At 39.1% G+C, this 21,962-nt stretch overlaps 1 protein-coding gene across 3 annotated transcripts in view; it reads right to left on the reverse strand.

Annotated features, from left to right (window-relative positions):
- The window catches only part of LOC106869244 (WASH complex subunit 5), a 170,406-nt gene that overhangs the window by 47,170 nt on the left and 101,274 nt on the right, over positions 1-21,962 (reverse strand). For all 3 annotated transcript variants that reach the window (XM_089356151.1, XM_089356153.1, XM_089356152.1), the window contains 5 exons: positions 21,293-21,415; positions 10,667-10,892; positions 5,702-5,815; positions 2,799-2,976; positions 1,069-1,199 (listed from right to left, as the gene is read on the reverse strand). In XM_089356151.1, coding sequence (XP_089212277.1) covers positions 1,069-1,199; positions 2,799-2,976; positions 5,702-5,815; positions 10,667-10,892; positions 21,293-21,415 — 772 coding nt within the window. The remainder of the gene's footprint in view (positions 1-1,068; positions 1,200-2,798; positions 2,977-5,701; positions 5,816-10,666; positions 10,893-21,292; positions 21,416-21,962) is intronic.

The following is a 21,962-nucleotide window of genomic DNA, read 5'->3' on the forward strand; positions in this document are numbered from 1 at the left end:
GTAATTCCCTTCAATGGGATTTTAGTTTAAAAGAGTGAGGTAAAAGTAAAGGGTAAAGACCCTCTTCAGTTATAAATGACCATGGGATTGCACCTAGAAAATTCCTCTCCAAGGCACAAGTCCAAGCGAGGTTATGGAAGATCAACAGTAGCCCATGCACACCAGCCCCCCCCTCCCCATGCCACCAATGTTATCGAAGGGAAAGACAAAGGCTGATACAGCTTGGAACCAGTGACATTACAACCCATTTCTATAGCTGAGTGAACTGGAGCAATGTGAAATAAAGTATCTTGCTCAAGAACACAACCCACTGCCTGGTTTGGGGATTCAAACTCACTACTTCGTGATTGTGAGCCTGATGCTCTAACCACTGAGCCATGCACTTCTGCTAAATGAGTGAGGTATCAAAGTAGATAATGTAAATTAAGTAATCTAACTGTCAGGACTAGATATTTAAACATATCCATATCAATAAATAGTTACGTGAATTCCTAAAATGTAAAACATTAACGGTATATATCATTATATTGATCAGACTATCGGATATAGTTATATACCATTGATCACAATGTGCTTCCTTGCATTGTTGTAGCTTCTGAATGATGCCATCCCAATGGCTAGGCAGACAGGCCAAAATTCCCCCTGAACAGAACACCAGTTCATTACAGGGTTAGGCATTTACAGCTGAGGGGATTGGAGCAACATGAAATGAAGTGTTTTGAGAAGATGATGTACCACTGTTCTGAGAATTGAAACTGCAATCTTGTGACCGACTGCTGTAATCTTGCATTCTTGCAACACCCTAACCGTTAAGTGATGTGCCTTCACAAAAGTCATATACAACAAAAGAAAAATTATAGCTATCACACACAAATACGTAGTTGCTTGTACCGTTTTACTAATTGTTTTAGGTGCCAATGTAGTTGTGGAGCAAATATAGATACCATCTCACCAAAGGTTCCACTCAGCAGGATTGAACCCAGAACCACACAGCAACACCTGCACCTATAATGGTGAAAATTTAGAAAAGTTTTATAGCTTATAAATATCATTAAAACTGTTACTTACTTCTTTTAGCTTGAGTTCATATTGTCCAATATTTAGAAGAAGTTGGAATAGTGCTAGAGGTGAATATTGGCTGTCAGCAAGCACTTGTTCACGAACCTGGCGATACTTTTTGGCATTTTCGTTAGTTGTAGCTAGATATGAAGAGACATAAATAGGAAGAAATATTAAATCATTTGGTTTTATCTTCTCTCTCTCTTTCTCTCTTTATAAATCCATATATCTCATTCTGTTGGTCCCTTAAGCCAAACCACTACATTACAGAACGTAAACAAGTCTTCACTGGTTGTCATACAGTGATAGGGACGAACTCAAAGACACACACAGATATATACATATATGTACGACAGGCTTCTCTCAGTTTCTGTCTATCAGATCCACTTACAATGCTTTGGTTAGCCTTGAGCTATAGTAGAAGCCATTTACCCAAAGTATCGCACAGTGGGGCTGAACCCAAGACCATACAGCCACACTTGCATCTACATATATAGAAAAACGCCAAAATATAAAGAAAAAAGACAAGTCCATTACTCACAAGCTTGTATGAGTAGGTAGCATGTGCTATGCTTTCGTTAAATGTTTCAGCTGTCATTGTAGTTAAAAGAAGACAGACAACTGCTCAGCTTCCCCATGCATGACTAAGCAAAACATATCCAGTAAGTGAGAGCCATAGGGAGCAGAAGGCTGCAACAGCAATAAGCTGGTACTCATTTTAACTGACACACTGGAACAAGATGAAATAAAATGTTTTGCCCAAGGACACTATGTAGACTGGACACTATGGGAATGGAACTCACAACCATACAACTGTGAGCCTAACAACAAGACCATGTACCTTCACACAAATATGTTGCTGGCACTCTGTCGCTTATGATGTGGAGGGTTCCAGTTGATCCGATCAACGGAACAGCCTGCTCGTGAAATTAACGTGCAAGTGGCTGAGCACTCCACAGACACGTGTACCCTTAACGTAGTTCTCGGGGATATTCAGCGTGACACAGTGTGACAAGGCTGACCTTTTGAATTACAGGCACAACACAGAAAGTAAGAGTGAGAGAAAGTTGTGGTGAAAGAGTACAGCAGGGTTCGCCACCATCCCCTGCCGGAGCCTCATGGAGCTTTAGGTGTTTTCGCTTAATAAAAACTCACAACGCCCAGTCTGGGAATCGAAACCACGATCCTATGACCGCGAGTCTGCTGCCCTAACCACTGGGCTATTGCACCTCCACACACAAATATACACACCTTATGAATAACAAGCAGTGGTAGACCCTTTATTACTTACACTGATGAATATTCAGTTGTTCAACCAAATGTACATGGAACTCATTAAATAAAGATGTAAGTGGCTGAGTATTCCACAGACACGTGTACCCATCACATAATTCCAAACTCGAATCAGTGTGTCAGAGTATGTGACAAGGCTGGATCTTTGAATTACAGCTGCAATCTATAAGACAGGCTTCTCTATAGTTTCCCTCTACCTAATTTTACTGACAAAGCTTGTGTTGACTAAAGGTAAAGATACCATGCAGTGGGATCAAACCTTGAACCACAGGACTACAAAGCTAACTTTCTAACTACTCAGCTATGTTTGTGTATCCTTGCATCCACAAACAGTAAACATGATGCTTATGTTTTAACAAAATCCACTCTGAACATGCTATTTTGTAAAATAGATGTTTTTAAAATTCAAAAAAAAAAAAAGAAATTATATTTTTGAAAATGCTTACAAGTTGGTAAAGCAGCAGTGTGTAACAATAACCAGCGAAGTGTGACGTTCCCTTCTCGCATAACATTCATCAACTTCTGGATGTTGTCTAGAATGAAGTCCTCCTGTAAGACTCCTTCTTGTAGGTTCTTCTCTAGCTGGATATTAAGCCTTTTCATCTTCTGGTTATATTTTGTAGCCTGAAATATACATAGCGGACATTGTAACAAATTACCAGCAGATAATATACATTGATATACAGGGATTCTTGCATTATGGAAACATTGCATTCCTGAAAATTTTGACATAACATGTAACACCGTCATTATCAATCATTTAACATTCACTTTTCCATTCTTGAAACCTTCACCTGTTTAAGGTAGTATTTTTCCATACCTAAAGGTGTAAGGTAGTATTTTTACATATCTAAAAACGGTGAGCTGGCAGAAACATTACCATGCAGAATTGTTAAAATACATAATGGCATTTCACCCATCTTTATGTTCTGAGTTCAAATTCTGCTGAGGTTGATTTTGCTTTTCATCCCTTCAAGGTTGATAAAATAAATACTGGTTGAGCACTGGGGTTGATGTACTTGACTTGACTGGCCTTGTGCCAAAATTTCAAACCAACATTTTTCCATACCTAGATATGTTTTTCGCAGAAGACGGAAAAAAAACCTGATGATGATGTTCAATTACAACCATCATATGATATCTAGACAAGGGTACACATATACACACATACGCATATATATATATGACACTGGTCTCTCAGTTTCTATCTGCCAAATTCACTCATAAAGCTTTAGTCAGCCTAGGGCAATTGTAGAAAACATAGCCGCACTGCATGGCAGTCCAAAGTGCCATGCAATGGGACTGAACACAAGATCAAATGCTTGGGAAGTAAGTTTCTAAACCACATAACCATTTTTGAGTAACAAGAGAGTCAATAGAGAATACATTTCCTGTATTCGAATATCATGATAAAGCAAGATTTTCAAGAATACACTTTTTCCATTATGATGTGAGAGATGTCTGTATATGAGCGAAATCGAGAGCCTCTATATGCTCAGTGGCCTGCTAGAAATAGCAGTTACATCTCCTCTAAATCACATGCTACTCTCTAAAAAACAAAAAGAAGGATACATTGGATAATGTAGTCTACTGTCCAAATAAATATGAAATAAAAAAAATATTGCAACTGAAATGCTTCTGATGATGGGTATGCTTATTCAGAGATAACTTAGTCTCTTGAGTTTAATAATTCTTTTTTTGGAACAGTTGATCTTGAAGCAAATAAAGCTGAAATAACAGTATGTACATATTGGGTTAAAAGGACCTTCAGACAGGAAAAGTCAGAGGCTGCCAGTGGAACTTTTGCAGTTCAAAGGGATTTTTAAATCCAATATTTACATGCAAAGTTTTATTTGCTTAAAGATCCACCATTCCAAAAAAAGAATTATTTTCCATTCTCCCACAGTTTATAAATTCTTATGATGTCTCCAGTTAATATAACATCATTGGATTAAATAAAGCAGCAAGCTGGCAGAATTGTTAGCATGCAGGGCAAAATGCTTAGTGGCATTTCATCCATTTTTATGTTCTGAGTTCAAATTCCAGTGGGTCAACTTTGCCTTTCATCCTTTAGGAATCGATAAAATAAGTACCAGTTGAACACTGGAAGTTGATGTAACTGATTTACACTGTCACTTGAAATTGGTGGCCTTGAGTCAAAATTTGAAACCATTATTTATAGCTCTGTTTGCTTCAAGATCCACCATTCCAAAAGAATTATTTCACATTCTCTCACAGTTTATAAATTTCAGTTAATAATAACATCATTTAACTAAATAAGGCAGGAAGCTGACAGAATCCTGAGCATGCTGGGCAAAATACTTCATGGCATTACATCTGTCTTTGTGTTCTGAGTTCAAATTCTGCCAAGGTTGACTTTGCCTTTCATCCTTTTGGGGTCAATAAAATCAAGTACCAGAACACTATGGGTTCAAGTAATCGACTTACTCTGTCTCCTAAAATTGCTGGCCTTGTGCCAAAATTTGAAACCAATATAACACCACTGGACTAAATGTAATGTGCCATTACTTCATTGTTTGACTCAACATTAAATTGATGTTCATCTTTCCATTTATGCTCATCATTATGAATTTCTTGCCACTACCAACTTTTTCTCCATATTTTGGCTGATTTCCAGTTGGATTGAAAAGATTAGAGAGAGAATTTAGAGCGGATACATCTGTGTTCTGCAGTAAAAGGATAATGAGTGAATTAAGACAGTTTAGTGACTTTTAAGATCACCTCTGGTGAAAAGAACTACTCATTATTTTAATGACTAATTCTGAACAAGAAAGGCAAGGGAAACAACTCAGTAATTTAAATTAAAACTAATATATGGTGTGTGTACATGTGTATGTTTGTGTGTATGAATAAGTCTGATCTTTGGCAGAACAGAGACAAATTCAGACATGTTTCATTGTTATTAAACTTCTTCAGCAAAACATAGTCTAACAGTTAATCTTACATGATTAGAGTACTATACAGGCTCTGTGGCAGACTACTAAATGTATGGTTCTGATTTCAAACTAAAACTATTACATTGTGCTGCGGAAAAAGGTACATAACTCCCATTACTTCAGGTTATATGAAAGGCAATAACAGAGCCCATTCTTCTTTCATGATTGAAAGAACATTTCAACTGCAAAACACAGAAATAGTTCTATGTAACATTGCATGGAAAAAGGAACACAAAGCAAAAACAAAAAAATAACAAACCAGTTTATATCTTGTATTCAATATGCACCTATCTACTTGCCAATTTTGATAGCAACTAATAATTGTCCTCCGTTTAGTGAAGGTATTTATACCAAAAGAAAACATTAAAATGACCAAAGCAAAGAAGTTTTACCTGTTCCCTAATATTACTCTGCTCTAGAGTGTTGTTCAGAGCAATCATTGCAGCTTTGTAAGGGGACCAGACATCAATTAGGTTCACAATTATACCCATGTAGACACTTATTATCTGAAAACATTATAAAAAGGGAAAAGTGAACATTAGATTATAGGAAAGTGGTTATACACCATTAGGTGTACACCCGCTTTCCTATATTAAATTCAAAAGAAACAACGAAATGCTGACTCCGAACCATCAACACAACAATATTTATTTACGGAGGAAATAGGCAGCCATGAATTGGTTGCTGAGACGCCTTCTGTGAGAGAGCTCTGGGCTGGACGTCCAACCTCTCCGCCGGCCGGCGAGATAAGAGACTGAAAAAAGCGGGAACGTTTAGATGTTGAATTCCACGCATGCGCATGGGACAAGGCGTTACTACAAGATAAACAGCAAGGAGGTGAAGCTTTAAGAACTATGAGATGGATGTAAAACAGCTGCTCTCAACAGGAGTCCACCTATAATTTTGATGTTACAAATTAGGCACAAAAAATTGGCCATAGTTCTACAATACACAAAATGTTATAACAATTTTTTAAAATACAATTTCTAGTAATATTTAATTATAGAAATATAAAATGGTTGAGAACCACTGATGTAAACAAGCTAAAACAACCTGGAATAAGTTGCAGAAAATCTCTCATCATTTATCACTTTATGTGCATTTTTCCTTGCTGGTGTGAATTACATGGGTCTCTTTCAGAACTGCATTTCACAAATTGTCCCAGTCATTCATACTTTCTTTAAGGAACTGCATTCTAACATCAGACCTCACTTTTCCCATCTGTTTCAATTTCCTTATTAGCAGGAACCTTTTCTCTGTATCATTTGACACTTTTCACCCAACTGTCAATCCTCATATGTATTACATGTCTACACTAACACTGTCTACTCTCTTGCATGCTATATCTGATTTTCTGATTGCTTTGATGCTCAATTTTTTTTCACTCCCTTTACCAGTGTCCCATCATTCCCATACACTGATATGACACATTTGGATCATATCTTTCCAATATTTGTGCAACCTTTGCTAATAAACATCAGGCCTCATACACAAATGCCATATAATTTGCTCTTTGCTTGGAAGATTGGGAAAGAACTGCTAGTTGCCAATAATTCCATCAACTTTTTGTATTCAGTTTCATCAGTCCCACTGCATGGCATCTTGGGCAAGTGTCTTCTACTATAGCCTCGGGCCGACCAAAGCCTTGTGAGTGGATTTGGTAGACGGAAACTGAAAGAAGCCTGTCGTATATATGTATATATGTATATGTATATGTGTGTTTGCATGTCTGTGTTTGTCCCCCCCAACATCACTTGACAACCGATGCTGGTGTGTTTATGTCCCCGTAACTTAGCGGTTCGGCAAAAAGAGACCGATAGAGTAAGTACTAGGCTTCCAAAGAATAAGTCCTGGGGTCGATTTGCTTGACTAAAGGCGGTGCTCGAGCATGGCCACAGTCAAAAGACTGAAACAAGTAAAAGAGTAAAAGAGTAATATGAAAATGAAAATAAAGCCGAGTATAGGAGATGATGATGATGATGATGATATTCAGAATGTTAAATAAAATTGTCTGAAAAATGTACTTTAATTTAATTTTAAAGGAAATGTTTTCAGAATAACCAACTGAAGACATGGTGAGGCCGTGCACAGCTGGTAAGTGGATCCTTAATTCTGCTTATATATAGCATTTTAGGCTGTGGCTAATACATCTGTTCTGATTTGATTGTTCTTTAGGTTTAGCGCAAGGAGCTCATGGTCTGATAACTCAAGAGTGAAGATTAAACATTGAGATTTATCTACTGAATTGGCATTTACACTGTTGTTGTCTCCCTTAGTATACAAGCTCTTTATTCAGACATTAGCCTTTAGTTGACAGAGTGTATCAAATTTGCATGAATTATGAAAATTTAATGTCAATGCATTGAATATAAAGGTAGGTCCTACATCAGTTGGTATATGCGTGTGTGTGTATAGGCATACATACATATATATATATATACACACACACACACATCATCATCATCGTTTAATGTCCGCTTTCCATGCTAGCATGGGTTGGACGATTTGACTGAGGACTGGTGAAACCAGATGGCTACACCAGGCTCCAATCTGATTTGGCAGAGTTTCTACAGCTGGATGCCCTTCCTAATGCCAACCACTCCGAGAGTGTAGTGGGTGCTTTTACATGCCACCGGCACGAAGGCCAGTCAGGCGGTACTGGCAACGGCCACGCTCAAAATGGTGTATCTTATGTGCCATATATATGTATACATCATCATCATCATTTAGTGTCTGCTTTCCATACTGGCATGGGTTAGATGATTTGAATAGAACTGGTAAGCTTGAGAGCTGCACCAAGTTCCAGTTTGGTTTGGCATGGTTTCTACAGCTGGATGCCCTTCTAATATTTAGGCATATAAACCCAAGATGGGAAAAAAATGGGTTTACATCCCTGTAACTTAGTGGTTCAGTGGCAAGAGAGATCGATAGATTAAGTACCAGACTTAACAAAAAAAAAAAGTGATAGGGTTGATTCATTCAACTAAAAATTCTTGAAGGTGGTGCCCCAGCATGGCTGCAGTCTAATGACTGAAACAAGTAAAAGGACAACAGGAAAAAAAAAAGGACAAACACACACACACTTTATAGTTTAGCCAACCCATAGTGATGACTTTATCCCTGTAAACAATGCTCTACAGTTAATTATCCTATATAACATTAAATTAATTACCTCAATATTTATTAACTTAGAAGAGGTTTTATAATAACCATTCAGAGCTAACAGATGATAAACTAAGACAATATATGTATTGATTAAAGTCTGTCAGTTTGCTTTGTTTACAATTCATTCATAAGTCAGCCGAATATTGTGTTAACAATTGAGGACACTATTATATATCAATACAATACAACTTCGATTATGAAGAAAATGTGTGTGGCAGTTGCGAACGAAAAATAATTCAACCACTAGACAGAATAAACAGTTGAAATAATTTCTATAAATATTAAAGGTTGAATATATAAGATGTGAAGTAACACAGTGGGGCTAACCAAAAAGAAATAAGTGTGTGTGTGCATATGTGATTATTCTTCTATTCTTCATCATCACTTTAATACCTATTGGATGGTCTTTGAGGCAGCAAGCTGGTATAGAACCATCAGCATACTAGGTGAAATGCTTAGCGGCATTTTGTCTGTCTAAGTTCTGAGCCAAATTTCCACAGAGGCTGACTTTGGCTTTCATCCTTTTGGGGGTCAGTAGAATAAATACCAGTTGAGTACTGGGGTTGATGTAATCAACTCCCTCCCCCCCCAAAAAAAAAATTTGAAATCAGTATCTATTGGATGGCTTGTAAGTATAGGAATTCATTGCTCAGCTCAGTCTTGTGTCATCTCATCTGTGAGGCGCATCATCCTAGGATCTGATTTTACCTCTTCCTCCAGAGCTGCCACTGCTGTTGCTGCTACTACTACACCACATACATGCATGCACCAAGCTTTTGTTTTATGCACATTTTCCCCGACATCATCATCGTTGTTTAACGTCCACTTTCCATGCTAGCATGGGTTGGACGATTTGACTGAGGACTGGTGAAACCAGATGGTTATACCAGGCTCCAATCTGATTTGGCAGAGTTTCTACAGCTGGATGCCCTTCCTAACGCCAACCACTCCGAGAGTGTAGTGGGTGCTTTTACGTGCCACCGGCATGAAGGCCAGTCAGGTGGTACTGGCAACGGCCACGCTCAAAATGGTGTCTTTTACGTGCCACCTGCACAGGAGCCAGTCAAGTGGCACTGGCAACGATCTCGCTCGAATGTCTTCACACATGCCATCCGGCACAAGTGACAGGGAGGCAATGCTGGGCACAAGTGCCATGACGATTTCGCTTTCGCTTGACCCAACAGGTCTTCGCAAGCCGAGGTGTTATTTCAAAGCTGGATGCACTTCTTACCTTTACCTGTCTTCAAATAAGAAATATTTTATTCCACTTGTCTTCGAAAGTACAGAGCTAGAGAATAATTTAACAAGTAATACCAACATAATGTCACTGTTTTTGTGCAAATGATTTCATGTGAAGACACAGAATATAAACATTAACACAGATACAGGGAGGTGGAGTGAAGGATTTGGAATTGGAAGTAATAATGAGCACCATTGAGCGTGATTGTTACCAACATCATCTTCCTGGCACTTGTGCCAGTGGCACGTGAAAAGACATTCAAGCGAGTTCGGTGCCGGTACCGCTGGACTGGCTCGACTAAAAAGCAGTGCTCCAGCATGGCTGTAGTCAAATGACTGAAACAAGTAAAAGAGAGTAAAGAATATATGTATGTGTGTGTGTGTGTGTGTGTGTATTGAACTTGTAGAAGAGGGAGACCCAAGAAAACATGGGACAAAGTACGGAAGGATGACCTCAGGACACTGAGCTTTATGGAGGAGATGACAAACTGTCCTCCGCAGCAGATGTGTTAATGCAGCTGTCCCTGCTGATGAGGATTGACCTACAAGAGCCCTGTGCTGGTGTCACATAAAAACACCCATGTTGGGGGCCATATAAAAAGCTCCAGTGCTAGTGCCACATAATAGCACCTGTGATAGCGCCATGTAAAAAGCATCTGTTCTGGTGCCACGTAAAAGGCACCCAGCACACTCGGTAAAGTGGTTGGCATTAGGAAGGGGGTCCAGCTGTAAAAACGAAGTCCAATCAGACTGGAACCGTGTGCAGCTCTCCTGCTTGCCAGCCCTGGTCAAACCATCCAACCCATGCCAGCATGGAAAACTGATGATAAATGATGATGATGATGATATAACTGATTAATATATCTGAAATGTCTTGATAGCCAAATGGTTTGGTTTAACTAATGATATGCACTGATGATTAAGATCAACAAGAAAACAACAAAGATACTCACCCAATTATCAGGGAAATATTTATCAACAATCTCTCTCATTTTGGCTTGCTGGTTGTGGAGTATCTCTGGTTCAAAATAAAGAATCACATACAACATGCTAGCTTGGGTAGCAAGAGCAGTAGACCGGTGTTCAGGAAGTGGGTACGCAGCCACCTGGTTGTAAATGTCATCTGAACGAAGTCGGCCAATTACCATACTGATAAATATATTGTTAATGGGAACTCGGCTGGAAAAAACAGAACAGAGACAGAATTGGTATTGAGTCCTGCATTTTGCTATCTTTCAGTTCAAGTAATTTTTTTTATTTATATGTTTTATTTATAAAATTCATTTGTTAATTTGTTTGCTTTACAGCCACTTTTCAATACTGACATGGGTTAGGCGGATATTTACTTAAGGCAATATTTTACAACTTGTTTGCCTTCAAGTAATGGATTTTTTCTTATTTCACTCAGCTTCAAAACTGAGTCACAGGATGTAATGGTCACTAGGAATGTAAACATGACAACAGTTTTTAGCCCAGGTGAAGAAGTAGAAATAATTTGATGCACACACATACACACACACACGTGCTCATGTGTTTGTGTGTGTGCATAAAGTTACTTCTGCCTTTTTGCTTGAGCTAAAAATAGTATATCCATACATTTGGGGATATAGCTGCAAATCTTTGTCTATAACTTTAAAAACAGGTAGAGATGAATCAAACTGATATGAATGACTTACTGCTTCAACTAAATGTGTGCTATTTTCATGTTTGTCCACTAATTTGTACATACATACATATATATAGCAACATCATCTCCTTCATTGGACACTAGACTTGGCTTGCGAAGCGAAATCGTGATGGCACCTGTGCCCAGCGTCGCCTTGCTGGCACTTGTGCTGGTGGCACGTGAAAAGACATTCGAGCAAGATCGTTGCCAGTGCTGCTGGACTGGCTCCTGTGAAAGTGGTACGTAAAAGCACCCACTACACTCTCTGAGTGGTTGGCGTTAGGAAGAGCATCCAGCTGTAGAAACTCTGTTAAATCAGATTGGAGCCTGGTGTAACCACCTGGTTCACCAGTCCTCAGTCAAATCGTCCAACCGATGCTCGCATGGAAAGCTGACATTAAACGATGATGCTGATGATTATATGTATATATATATATATATATATATACATGAAATCTTTCGAGCGAGATCGTTGCCGGTGCCCCTGGGCTGGCTCGTGTGCGGGTAACACATGGAATCTTTCGGGCGGGATCGTTGCCGGTGCCCCTGGGCTGGCTCTTGTGCAGGTGACACATGAAATGCCTTGAGCGAGACGGGATCGTTGCCAGTGCCCCTGGACTGGCTCATGTGCGGGCGACACATGAAGTCTTTCGAGCGAGATCGTTGCCAGTGCCCCTGGACTGGCTCTTGTGCTGTTGACACATGAAATTTCTTCAAGCGAGATCGTTGCCGGTGCCGCTGAGCTGGCTCTTGTGCGGGTGACACATGAAATGCCTTGAGCGAGACGGGATCGTTGCCAGTGCCCCTGGACTGGCTCATGTGCGGGCGACACATGAAGTCTTTCGAGCGAGATCGTTGCCAGTGCCCCTGGACTGGCTCTTGTGCTGTTGACACATGAAATTTCTTCGAGCGAGATCGTTGCCGGTGCCGCTGAGCTGGCTCTTGTGTGGGGTTCTGGGATTTTTCAAGCGGGATCGTTGCTGGTGCCCCTGGGTTGGCTCTTGTGCGGGTGACACATGAGGTTTCTCGAGCGAGATGAGCGTGGCCTTTGTCAGTACCGCCTGACTGGCCTTCGTGCGGGTGACACGTAAAAGCACCCACTACACTCTCTGAGTGGTTGGCTTTAGGAAGGGCATCCAGCTGTAGAAACACTGTCAAATCAGATTGGAGCCTGGTGTAGCCATCTGGTTTCACCAGTCCTCAGTCAAATCGTCCAACCCATGCTAGCATGGAAAGCGGACGTTAAACGACGACGACAATACGTACAGACATATATATATATATATATATGACGCATGCGTACGAACAACCATGCTACATGGCAGTGAAACATGGGCTGTAACTGCTGAGGACATACGTAAGCTCGCAAGGAATGAAGCCAGTATGCTCCGTTGGATGTGTAATGTCAATGTGAATACCCGTCAGAGTGTAAGTATCTTGAGAGAAAAGCTGAACATTAGAAGCATCAGTTGTGGCGTGCAAGAGAGACGATTGCGCTGGTATGGACATGTGGTGAGAATGGAGGAGGATAGCTGCGTGAAAAAGTGCCACACCCTAACAGTTGAGGGAACCCGTGGAAGAGGTAGGCCCAGGAAGACCTGGGCTGAGGTGGTGAGGCAAGACCTTCGTACATTGGGCCTCACCGAGGCGATGACTACGGACCGAGACCTTTGGAAATGGGCTGTGCGTGAGAAGACCCGGCAAGCCAAGTAAGATCGTTGCCAGTGCCCCTGGACTGGTTCTTGTGCGGGTGGCACATGAGATGCACCATTTTGAGCGTGGCCGTTGCCAGTACCGCCTGACTGGCTCCTGTAGGATTTTCGAGCGAGATCGTTGCCAGTGCCCCTGGACTGGCTTGTGCGGGTGGCACATAAAAGACACCATTTCGAGCGTGGCCGTTTTCGTGCGGGTGACACGTAAAAGCACCCACTACACTCTCTGAGTGGTTGGCGTTAGGAAGGGCATCCAGCTGTAGAAACTCTGCCAAATCAGACTGGAGCCTGGTGTTGCCATCCGGTTTCACCAGTCCTCAGTCAAATCGTCCAACCCATGCTAGCATGGAAAGCGGACTTTAAACGATGATGATGATGATGATGATGATATATATATATATATATATACCGCCTGACTGGCCTTTGTAGGGTTTTCGAGCGAGATCGTTGCCAGTGCCCCTGGACTGGCTCTTGTGCGGGTGGCACATAAAAGACACCATTTTGAGCGTGGCCGTTTTCGTGCGGGTGACACGTAAAAGCACCCACTACACTCTCTGAGTGGTTGGCATTAGGAAGGGCATCCAGCTGTAGAAACTCTGCCAAATTAGATTGGAGCCTGGTGTTGCCATCCGGTTTCACCAGTCCTCAGTCAAATCGTCCAACCCATGCTAGCATGGAAGGCGGACGTTAAATGATGATGATGATGATGATGATATATATATATATATATATATATATATATATCTACATACATACACAGGTGAGCACATAAATGCAAAACCAGGTGGGAAAGAATAGTACTCAAATACCAAAGTTAGAGTAATATGCTTTTCTTAAAGTTGCAAAATTATGAAAAGACTGTTACTCAGAGTTTCATGTTCCCATTCATCGGACAGTTGCGATGAAAAATAAATCTTGAAACATGAGTTTATACATATTTTTTATTGATATTTTACAACAGCAACAGAGTGACTTAAGGGCCAAGAGTTTCATATGTTAGCACTTATCAAAGTACTTATAAATCGAGGGGTTATAAATATATATATGCTAGTGATAATGGTATTTCCCTGGATAGTTCCAGAGAAATTATAAAAACAATTACAATGTCATGTGGATAATTCATATTTTTCAAATATATATGAGCGTGAGTGAATGTATGTAGGAATGTATACTGTATTATATTCACTGGCACTCTCATCTATGTGTATATAAGTATGCATACATTTTCCTTATTTGTTTATTTATGTATTTATTTATTGAACCACGTAATGGGTAAACTATTTGAAGAATACGAATTATCCTTGTGACATTATAATTGTTTTTATAATTTGTTAACATCACGAAAGCACTCAAGTTGGAACAGAGCTATTTATATTAATGATTGTTTTTATGCTCAGCTATAATAGAAAACAATTTTACATTATTCTGATGAGTTACTCTATAATTTTGCTGAGTAAAAATTTGTTATTCTTATACAAGAATGTTATTGACAGTAACTTTGAAGTTTCGGCCAGCTAAGCCATCGTCGAACTGCAGTGCATTAGAATTAGTCTTGCCGTTATATAGTCACTGATGAGTTAAAATCAAATTTGGGTGAGTGGATTTGAGTAGGGTGCTAATTAGGTCTCTGTAATCAGTTGTTATGGGAATGATGTTTTGAAAAAAATTTCATTGATTAAATTTGGGGTTATGTTATTGCTTAGAATTTATTCATGCATGTAGAACTTTGTGAACAACCTGTAGGTGTTTCTCTTTTATTAGGTAGGCACAAAGTGTGACAGTATTTTTGTTACTTTTGGTAATGCTGGATTTAATCCTTTTGTTTTGACAATATAAAGGTCAAAGTGTCCATGTCCAGTATTTAAACCCAAAGTAATTGTGTGTGTCAACTTTTTTCCTACAAAAGAACGTACGTAAGTGGTAAGTTTAGGCTGGTCCTGTTGTTTTTATTTAGGCATTTCTCATCTTCATTTGTGAGGTTGGGGCTATTAATCGGGACATTTTTCGCATCGAAGGTCGGCGATTGTCGTACGCTGAGGACGGGTAAATACCCAGAAACTCGAGTCCGTACGTATCGCAGATCAAGATGGGAAGGATGACTTCCCTTTGCAAATACAGACAGGACACAGATGTGTGGTGTCAATAGCCAGCTGGAGGAGATGTTCTCCTGGGGCTAAAAGCAACAGTAACATCCACCCTTAGGGGTCAGCCACATTTAAGTGACAAATATACTTCACCTTATATATATATATATATATATATATATATATATATAATCAAAATAAGCAACAAGGATATCCAGAGGTAATGCAGTACAAACGTTTCATGCAACTCCATTTAATTGAACAATGCAATCATTACATCAATTTAAAATGCAGAGCAATCCTCGGCTGCACAAAGACATAGAATTTAATTAAATTAGAACAGATGAACACATTGGTATAATTATACTTAAAATCTCCACGAAGTTAAGGAGATAGACAAAGAACATGTTTCCTCTACTACAGCGTAGAAGTTACTCATATATATATATATATATATTGGCACTCTGTCGCTTACGACGTCGAGGGTTCCAGTTGATCCAATCAACGGAACAGCCTGCTCGTGAAATTAATGTGAAATTAACGTGAAATTAAGTGGCTGAGCACTCCATAGACACGTGCACCCTTAATGTAGTTCTCGGGGATATTCAGCGTGACACAGTGTGACAAGGCTAACCTTTTGAATTACAGGCACAACAGAAACAGGAAGTAAGAGTAAGAGAAAGTTGTGGTGGAAGAGTACAGCAGGGTTCGCCACCATCCCCTGCCAGAGCCTTGTGGAGCTTTAGGTGTTTTTCGCTCAATAGACACTCACAACACCCGGTCTGGGAATCGAAACCACGATCCTATGACCGTGAGTCCGCTGCCCTAACCACTAGGCCATTGCATCTCCACATATATATATATACACATGTACACACACAAATATAGATACAACATGGTACACTATCAAAGCCCTTGTTCAGGCCAAAGAATACTAGTTACAATAGCTTACTCTTTAAGAACGTCCCTTGTAGTTGTTATGCTATGAACAGGGCCTTAGTGGTCCAAACCTGAATCGCTCATCTTAGCTAAGCTAATTTTCTTTCTAATTGGATCTTACATAACTCTTTCTATTACTTTTGTAACTTAACTTTGATGCCATCTGTAGCTGCTTCTTTCTGCAGCATCTCTTGTAACTCTTGATGATGATGATGATATTCACCAGTCATTGAGAATAACCTCTCTCTACTTTCACTACCAGATTGATTATGGAAGTGACTAGTGCATGTCCTACTTTACCAGATATTTTCAGCATTTCCTCAACTGCCCTAGGTGGTCCAGCACTTTCCTATCCTTTTGATAGGATTGGTGTCCATTTCAATAGTTTATATATATATATGTGAGCATGTGTGTGTGTGTGTGTGTGTGTGTGCGCACACATGTACACAAGTACATACCATACATGCATACACACACACATAATACATGCACCTGTCAGTTACAAAACACACTGCACCAGTTCGAATTTCTGACCTGGAATACTTCCAAAGATACACAGAAATGTTTTAGCTAGTGACCCTCTCTACCTACCATACACCTCACTAAGATTTTCATAAAAAAAAAAAAAAAAAGACAAAAAAAAAAAAGAACCCAAAATCTCGCAAAAATGACCACTGCCACCATCACAACAGTACAGTACAGTCACACTATCATCACCATCACAACAGTACAGTCACACTATCATCATCATCAACAACAGAAGGGCTACCCTATAACCATCAATACCATCACAATCACCATCCACAACAGGGAAGTAACGTCTACAGTTCCCATCTCCAACATCACTAACAACACCATAACAAAAATATTGATTATTCCTCCACTACCACTGCCACTACCACCACCACCACCACCGACAACCCCATCACCACCACCATCATCAGTACCACCCTCTTCACCACCACTTACTGCCCACCACCACTATCTCTGCTGTTTGGGCCAATGAGACAGAAGAGATTCTATGTGATTGTTCAATCTGTTAGAAATAACAGCCAAATTTGCCTTCAGTTGATACATACACAACACCTTCTTCAGAAGTCATTGGTTCTCTGCAAACAGAGGAGGGGGAAAAAACTGGATAATTATGGCAGGAATGCATTTGATCATCGGCTGCTTGACCATGGCTGACCTGAGGCTAAACAAAACAGCAACAACAACAACAACAATAACAACCATTGCAGCTGCTACTACCAGCCACAACTAAACAGTATCATGATCACTACTACCCAAACACTAATAGTAAGTACTCAGCTACCACATTAGGCATAACACACACACACACAATACACACACACGTGCCATGACCAGAACAGCTTGCTTCATTAATGCTTGTTTCACCATTCCCTGTTGTCTCTTTCATCAATACCAACCACTTTCATGTGTACTGCCATCATCAGCCTATTGCTGCTGCTGCTGCTGCTGCTGCTACTACTACTACTACTACTACCACCACCACCACTATTGCTGCTCCACCACCATTGCTATCTCCATCACTTCCGCCGCCACCACTGTCACCACCACTACCACCACCATTACTATCATCACTAACATGTATAAAACCACTACCATCACCACATTATCACATTCACCACCGCCCCTGCCATCACCATCATTCATTGTCGCAAAAAAGAATATCACATACTGAATGATGCGAGGTGCAAATCTGAGAAACCACCCCATCCCCACCCCCACCACTATACCACTCTTGCTGCTATTACTGTCACTACCCCACCACTACTGTACCACCCTACTGTTGTACCTATTACTATTACCCGCACCACTATACCACTGCTGGTGTTATGGTGACAACTGCCACTATACAATCATCATTATATCACTGTTGCCACTACCACTGTCTCACCACCACCACCACCACCATCACCACTACTAACATCAACATCATCACTGTACGAGGAGTTGCTGAAAAGTTCCTGACATTGAGTAAAAGAAAATACAAGAGAATCAGTTAATTATGATGTTAGTAAACATATTGCCCCCATTAGATTCACACACTTATTGGCAGCAATGCTTCAGTTTTTTTAAGTCCTGTAAAAGAACTCAGAAAGTTGGGGCCTCCAACCAGGTCTTCCATGATACCCTTAAAACCAGAAACTTTTCAGCATACCCTCATACCACTGTTGTTACAATTACTATAACTACCACCACTTCAACCTCATTATAATAGAAATGGTAGTCAAGTGGGAAGAGAGAAAAGCATGCACACTCACCCACACAAATACATATTTCAGCTCATAAATATCTTTTGCTTCTCATTGAGACAAAATGACAGCCTCCAAAACATCAGATCACTCATTTTCTCCCCACAACATCCCAATATATCTCCAAAGTCACAAAACTTTATTATACTGCTTTCACTGACACATGTCGCCACCACTTCTTTCAGACCATGTTTTTCAACTTTATATATATATATATATATATATATATATATAATAATATTAGGGACAAAATCCAAAATTATAGATAAAAACTCAATTAAAATCAATTTATAAAAAATTAAAATTAAATTTTGGATTTTCATCGATGAGTTCTTGAAACTTGGTTATTTTCCCTAAAACTATATATTTTATATATATATATATATATATATATATATATATATATATATATATATATATAAGCAACATGGGCTAAAAACTTCTCAAGAAAATACAAACTTGCAATATTTTTACTAATTTCAATGTCATGATTAGCAAGATGTGAAACCGGTTGACAATCATAATACTCTAAAAATATATAAATTGTATACATTTTCCTTCTTTTATTATATATGTTTTTACTACAACTGACCACATGGAGAGAATCTTATCAACAAAATTTTTTCACAATATATAAAAAAAGAATCTAGCAATGCATTGCCCAGGTGTTATGACCTACAGCCACATTGTATTATTTGTTCCTTTCTTATGGGCAGAATCAGCACAGCTGATATATAGTGAACTGGATTACTAGCGTAACGGAAGTTATTGTTGTGGTTTGTATTTCTGTGTAAATATGTTTTCTTTATTTATTCCTGTTTGAATAAATGTTAAGTGGGAAGAGTTGGTATTTTGAAAACCTATTTGTCATACATAAGTCTAGGCAAGAAAGGTAAGGCCTAGCAACGATCACGTTGAATGGTGCTTTTTACGTGCCGCTAGCACAGGGGCCAATCGGAGGGTACTGGCATTGACCACATTCGGATGGTGTTTTTTACATGCCACCGGCACGGGAGCCAGTCAGGCGGTCATGTTATATATATATATACATAGACGTGATAGAAGTAAATAGACACCCCATAAAACATTGTTTTATGTTTATTTTACCTTCAAATGGTTTGCACTTTGTTAAAGTTTATTCAGTCATGATTTGCACTTTTATATAAATATATTTTTTGTTTATTTATATTTGAGCTGTGGTATTGATGGAACAAAGGTAAAAAGGGAAGTGTTGGAATTTGGGGGACTTCTATTTTGCACATATTTCTATGTACCTACTCAGTTGGATCTGTCTAGTAGTGGGTATTTGTATTTGTCGATGAATAGTCAGTTTGTTTCTGGCAGTAAGTTTTGTTTAACCTATGTAATCCTCTATGCAATAGATATTCAAGAGCTATGAAGAACAAAAACACTTCAGATATACCCAATACTCTATCCTTATTACAATACATAACTCCCAAAACACAGGTTTACAACATTATCCACCAGGTCATTCCACTGCTGAGACAAGACCCAAGAATGAAACAGGCACTTGAAATACACAAAATAATCAAAAGCAAAAACAATCAAAATCCCCCCCCCCCCCCTCCAAAAAAAAAATGTCTTATCTGTGCTAAATCACTTTCCACAAATCCCAGACTAACAATCAAAAGATGTTGCTGCCCTATTTGTGGACCTTTCATAAACCTCACTGAAGATGAAACATATATATTCAAATCATAAAAAATCATTTTGCCTGTTCATCAGAAGTTTTAATGTATATTAAATATAATAGACTTAACAAGGGTTACATAACCAGATAGATGACATGGAAAAAGAACTTGCTGAGACAGCAGATGAGGAGAAAACATACAGTTGGTTAAAATGTTGGACAATGAATAGTTGATTGACCATCATATAGACAACACATACACACAGAGCCACACATACAGGTCTTAAGTCACGAACCAGCAGAAAACTTGGCAAGAGGAAGAATAATGAAACTATTTTTATTCTAGTTTTAGAGATAGTAAACATAGAGCTAATATCCCTTCACAACCATTCTCATTCCAAGTGTTTCTGCTGGCTAATGGCTAAAGGTTTGTACATGCAGGTATGTATGTTTGTGTGTTTGTACAATGAATGATCAGTTACTCACCATCCAACCATTCAGCAATCATATACTAATGTCCATCTGCCATCATGGTGAGTTTTCCTCTCATGTCATCTGTTTCTTTCCTGTCTGAGTTACAGGCTAACAGGTTACAACATGTGCTCACACACAGTTTATATATATATATATATATATATATATATATATATATATGGATTAAGAATTGATCGGTGCCTAAACATACCAACACTAACTTCCCCAATTACAATTATTTCTAAATCCAGGGTTGTAGAACAACTAGCATCACTGCAGAACTTCTGATTCAACCTTTCTTCTCCCTCTCATCATCATCGTCGTTTAACGTCCGCTTTCCATGCTAGCATGGGTTGGACGATTTGACTGAGGACTGGTGAACCAGATGGCTACACCAGGCTCCAATCTGATTTGGCAGAGTTTCTACAGCTGGATGCCCTTCCTAACGCCAACCACTCAGAGAGTGTAGTGGGTGCTTTTATGTGCCACCCGCACGAAGGCCAGTCAAGCAGTACTGGCAACGGCCATGCTCATGCATAAATATGTATAGGAAGAGAATTGATAAAAAGAAACAGTGAGAAATATTTTTATACTACATTAAACCACATTTTTATAAGGTATGAATGTTTTGGATAAAAAAAATATTCTTTCCTACAATATTTATTGGAGAAAATGTCTCAACATATAAGGTGTAAAAGAATAAAAGAATATTGGAACAAATTTTAAGAGTAAAATATCCCTAAGAGAAAATGTGGTGCATATAATGAACATTACCCGAAAAATGACTCTGGATATTTGGGTGGTCGCTTGGCTCCAGCAGCATTTGAAAATCCAGTGCTTCTTAACAGTTTACAGACTTCATCAATATTAGAGTCATCAGCGCCGGTCTTTTGTGCACTATAAATAAAAAGAATTATGATAATAATATTGTTATATATGACCTACATCCAATGCTAGGCACTAGTAATTCACACCTCATCCCACAAATTGATAAACAACTCACATACAATATATTCTAACAATCTCTACTTAAGAATATAACCCAACCCACACAACACATATTGTATACAATCCCCTCGTGATACAAAAAACGTGTACTATAACCCAACCCACACAATACATAAAATACACACCATTTGATACTAACCCAAGCCACAAAGCACACACTCTAAACATAATAATACACAACTCATATACTATACAACAGATAAAACACTACAATAACAGCAGAAACACTAAAACAACAACAACATGACAAAATAAAACTGATGTAGAATATAAGCACAATTTTACACGTCCAAAGTCAATATTGTCCACATCTCGAGGGTGGCGAGCTGGCAGAATCATTAGCATGCCAGGCGAAATGCTTAGCGGTATTTCATCTGCCATTACGTTCTGAGTTCAAATTCTGCTGAGGTTGACTTTGCCTTTCATCCTTTCAGGG

Source organism: Octopus bimaculoides, chromosome 8, assembly GCF_046866305.1.
Source record: "Octopus bimaculoides isolate indiv1 chromosome 8, ASM4686630v1, whole genome shotgun sequence".
Lineage (NCBI taxonomy): Eukaryota > Metazoa > Mollusca > Cephalopoda > Octopoda > Octopodidae > Octopus > Octopus bimaculoides.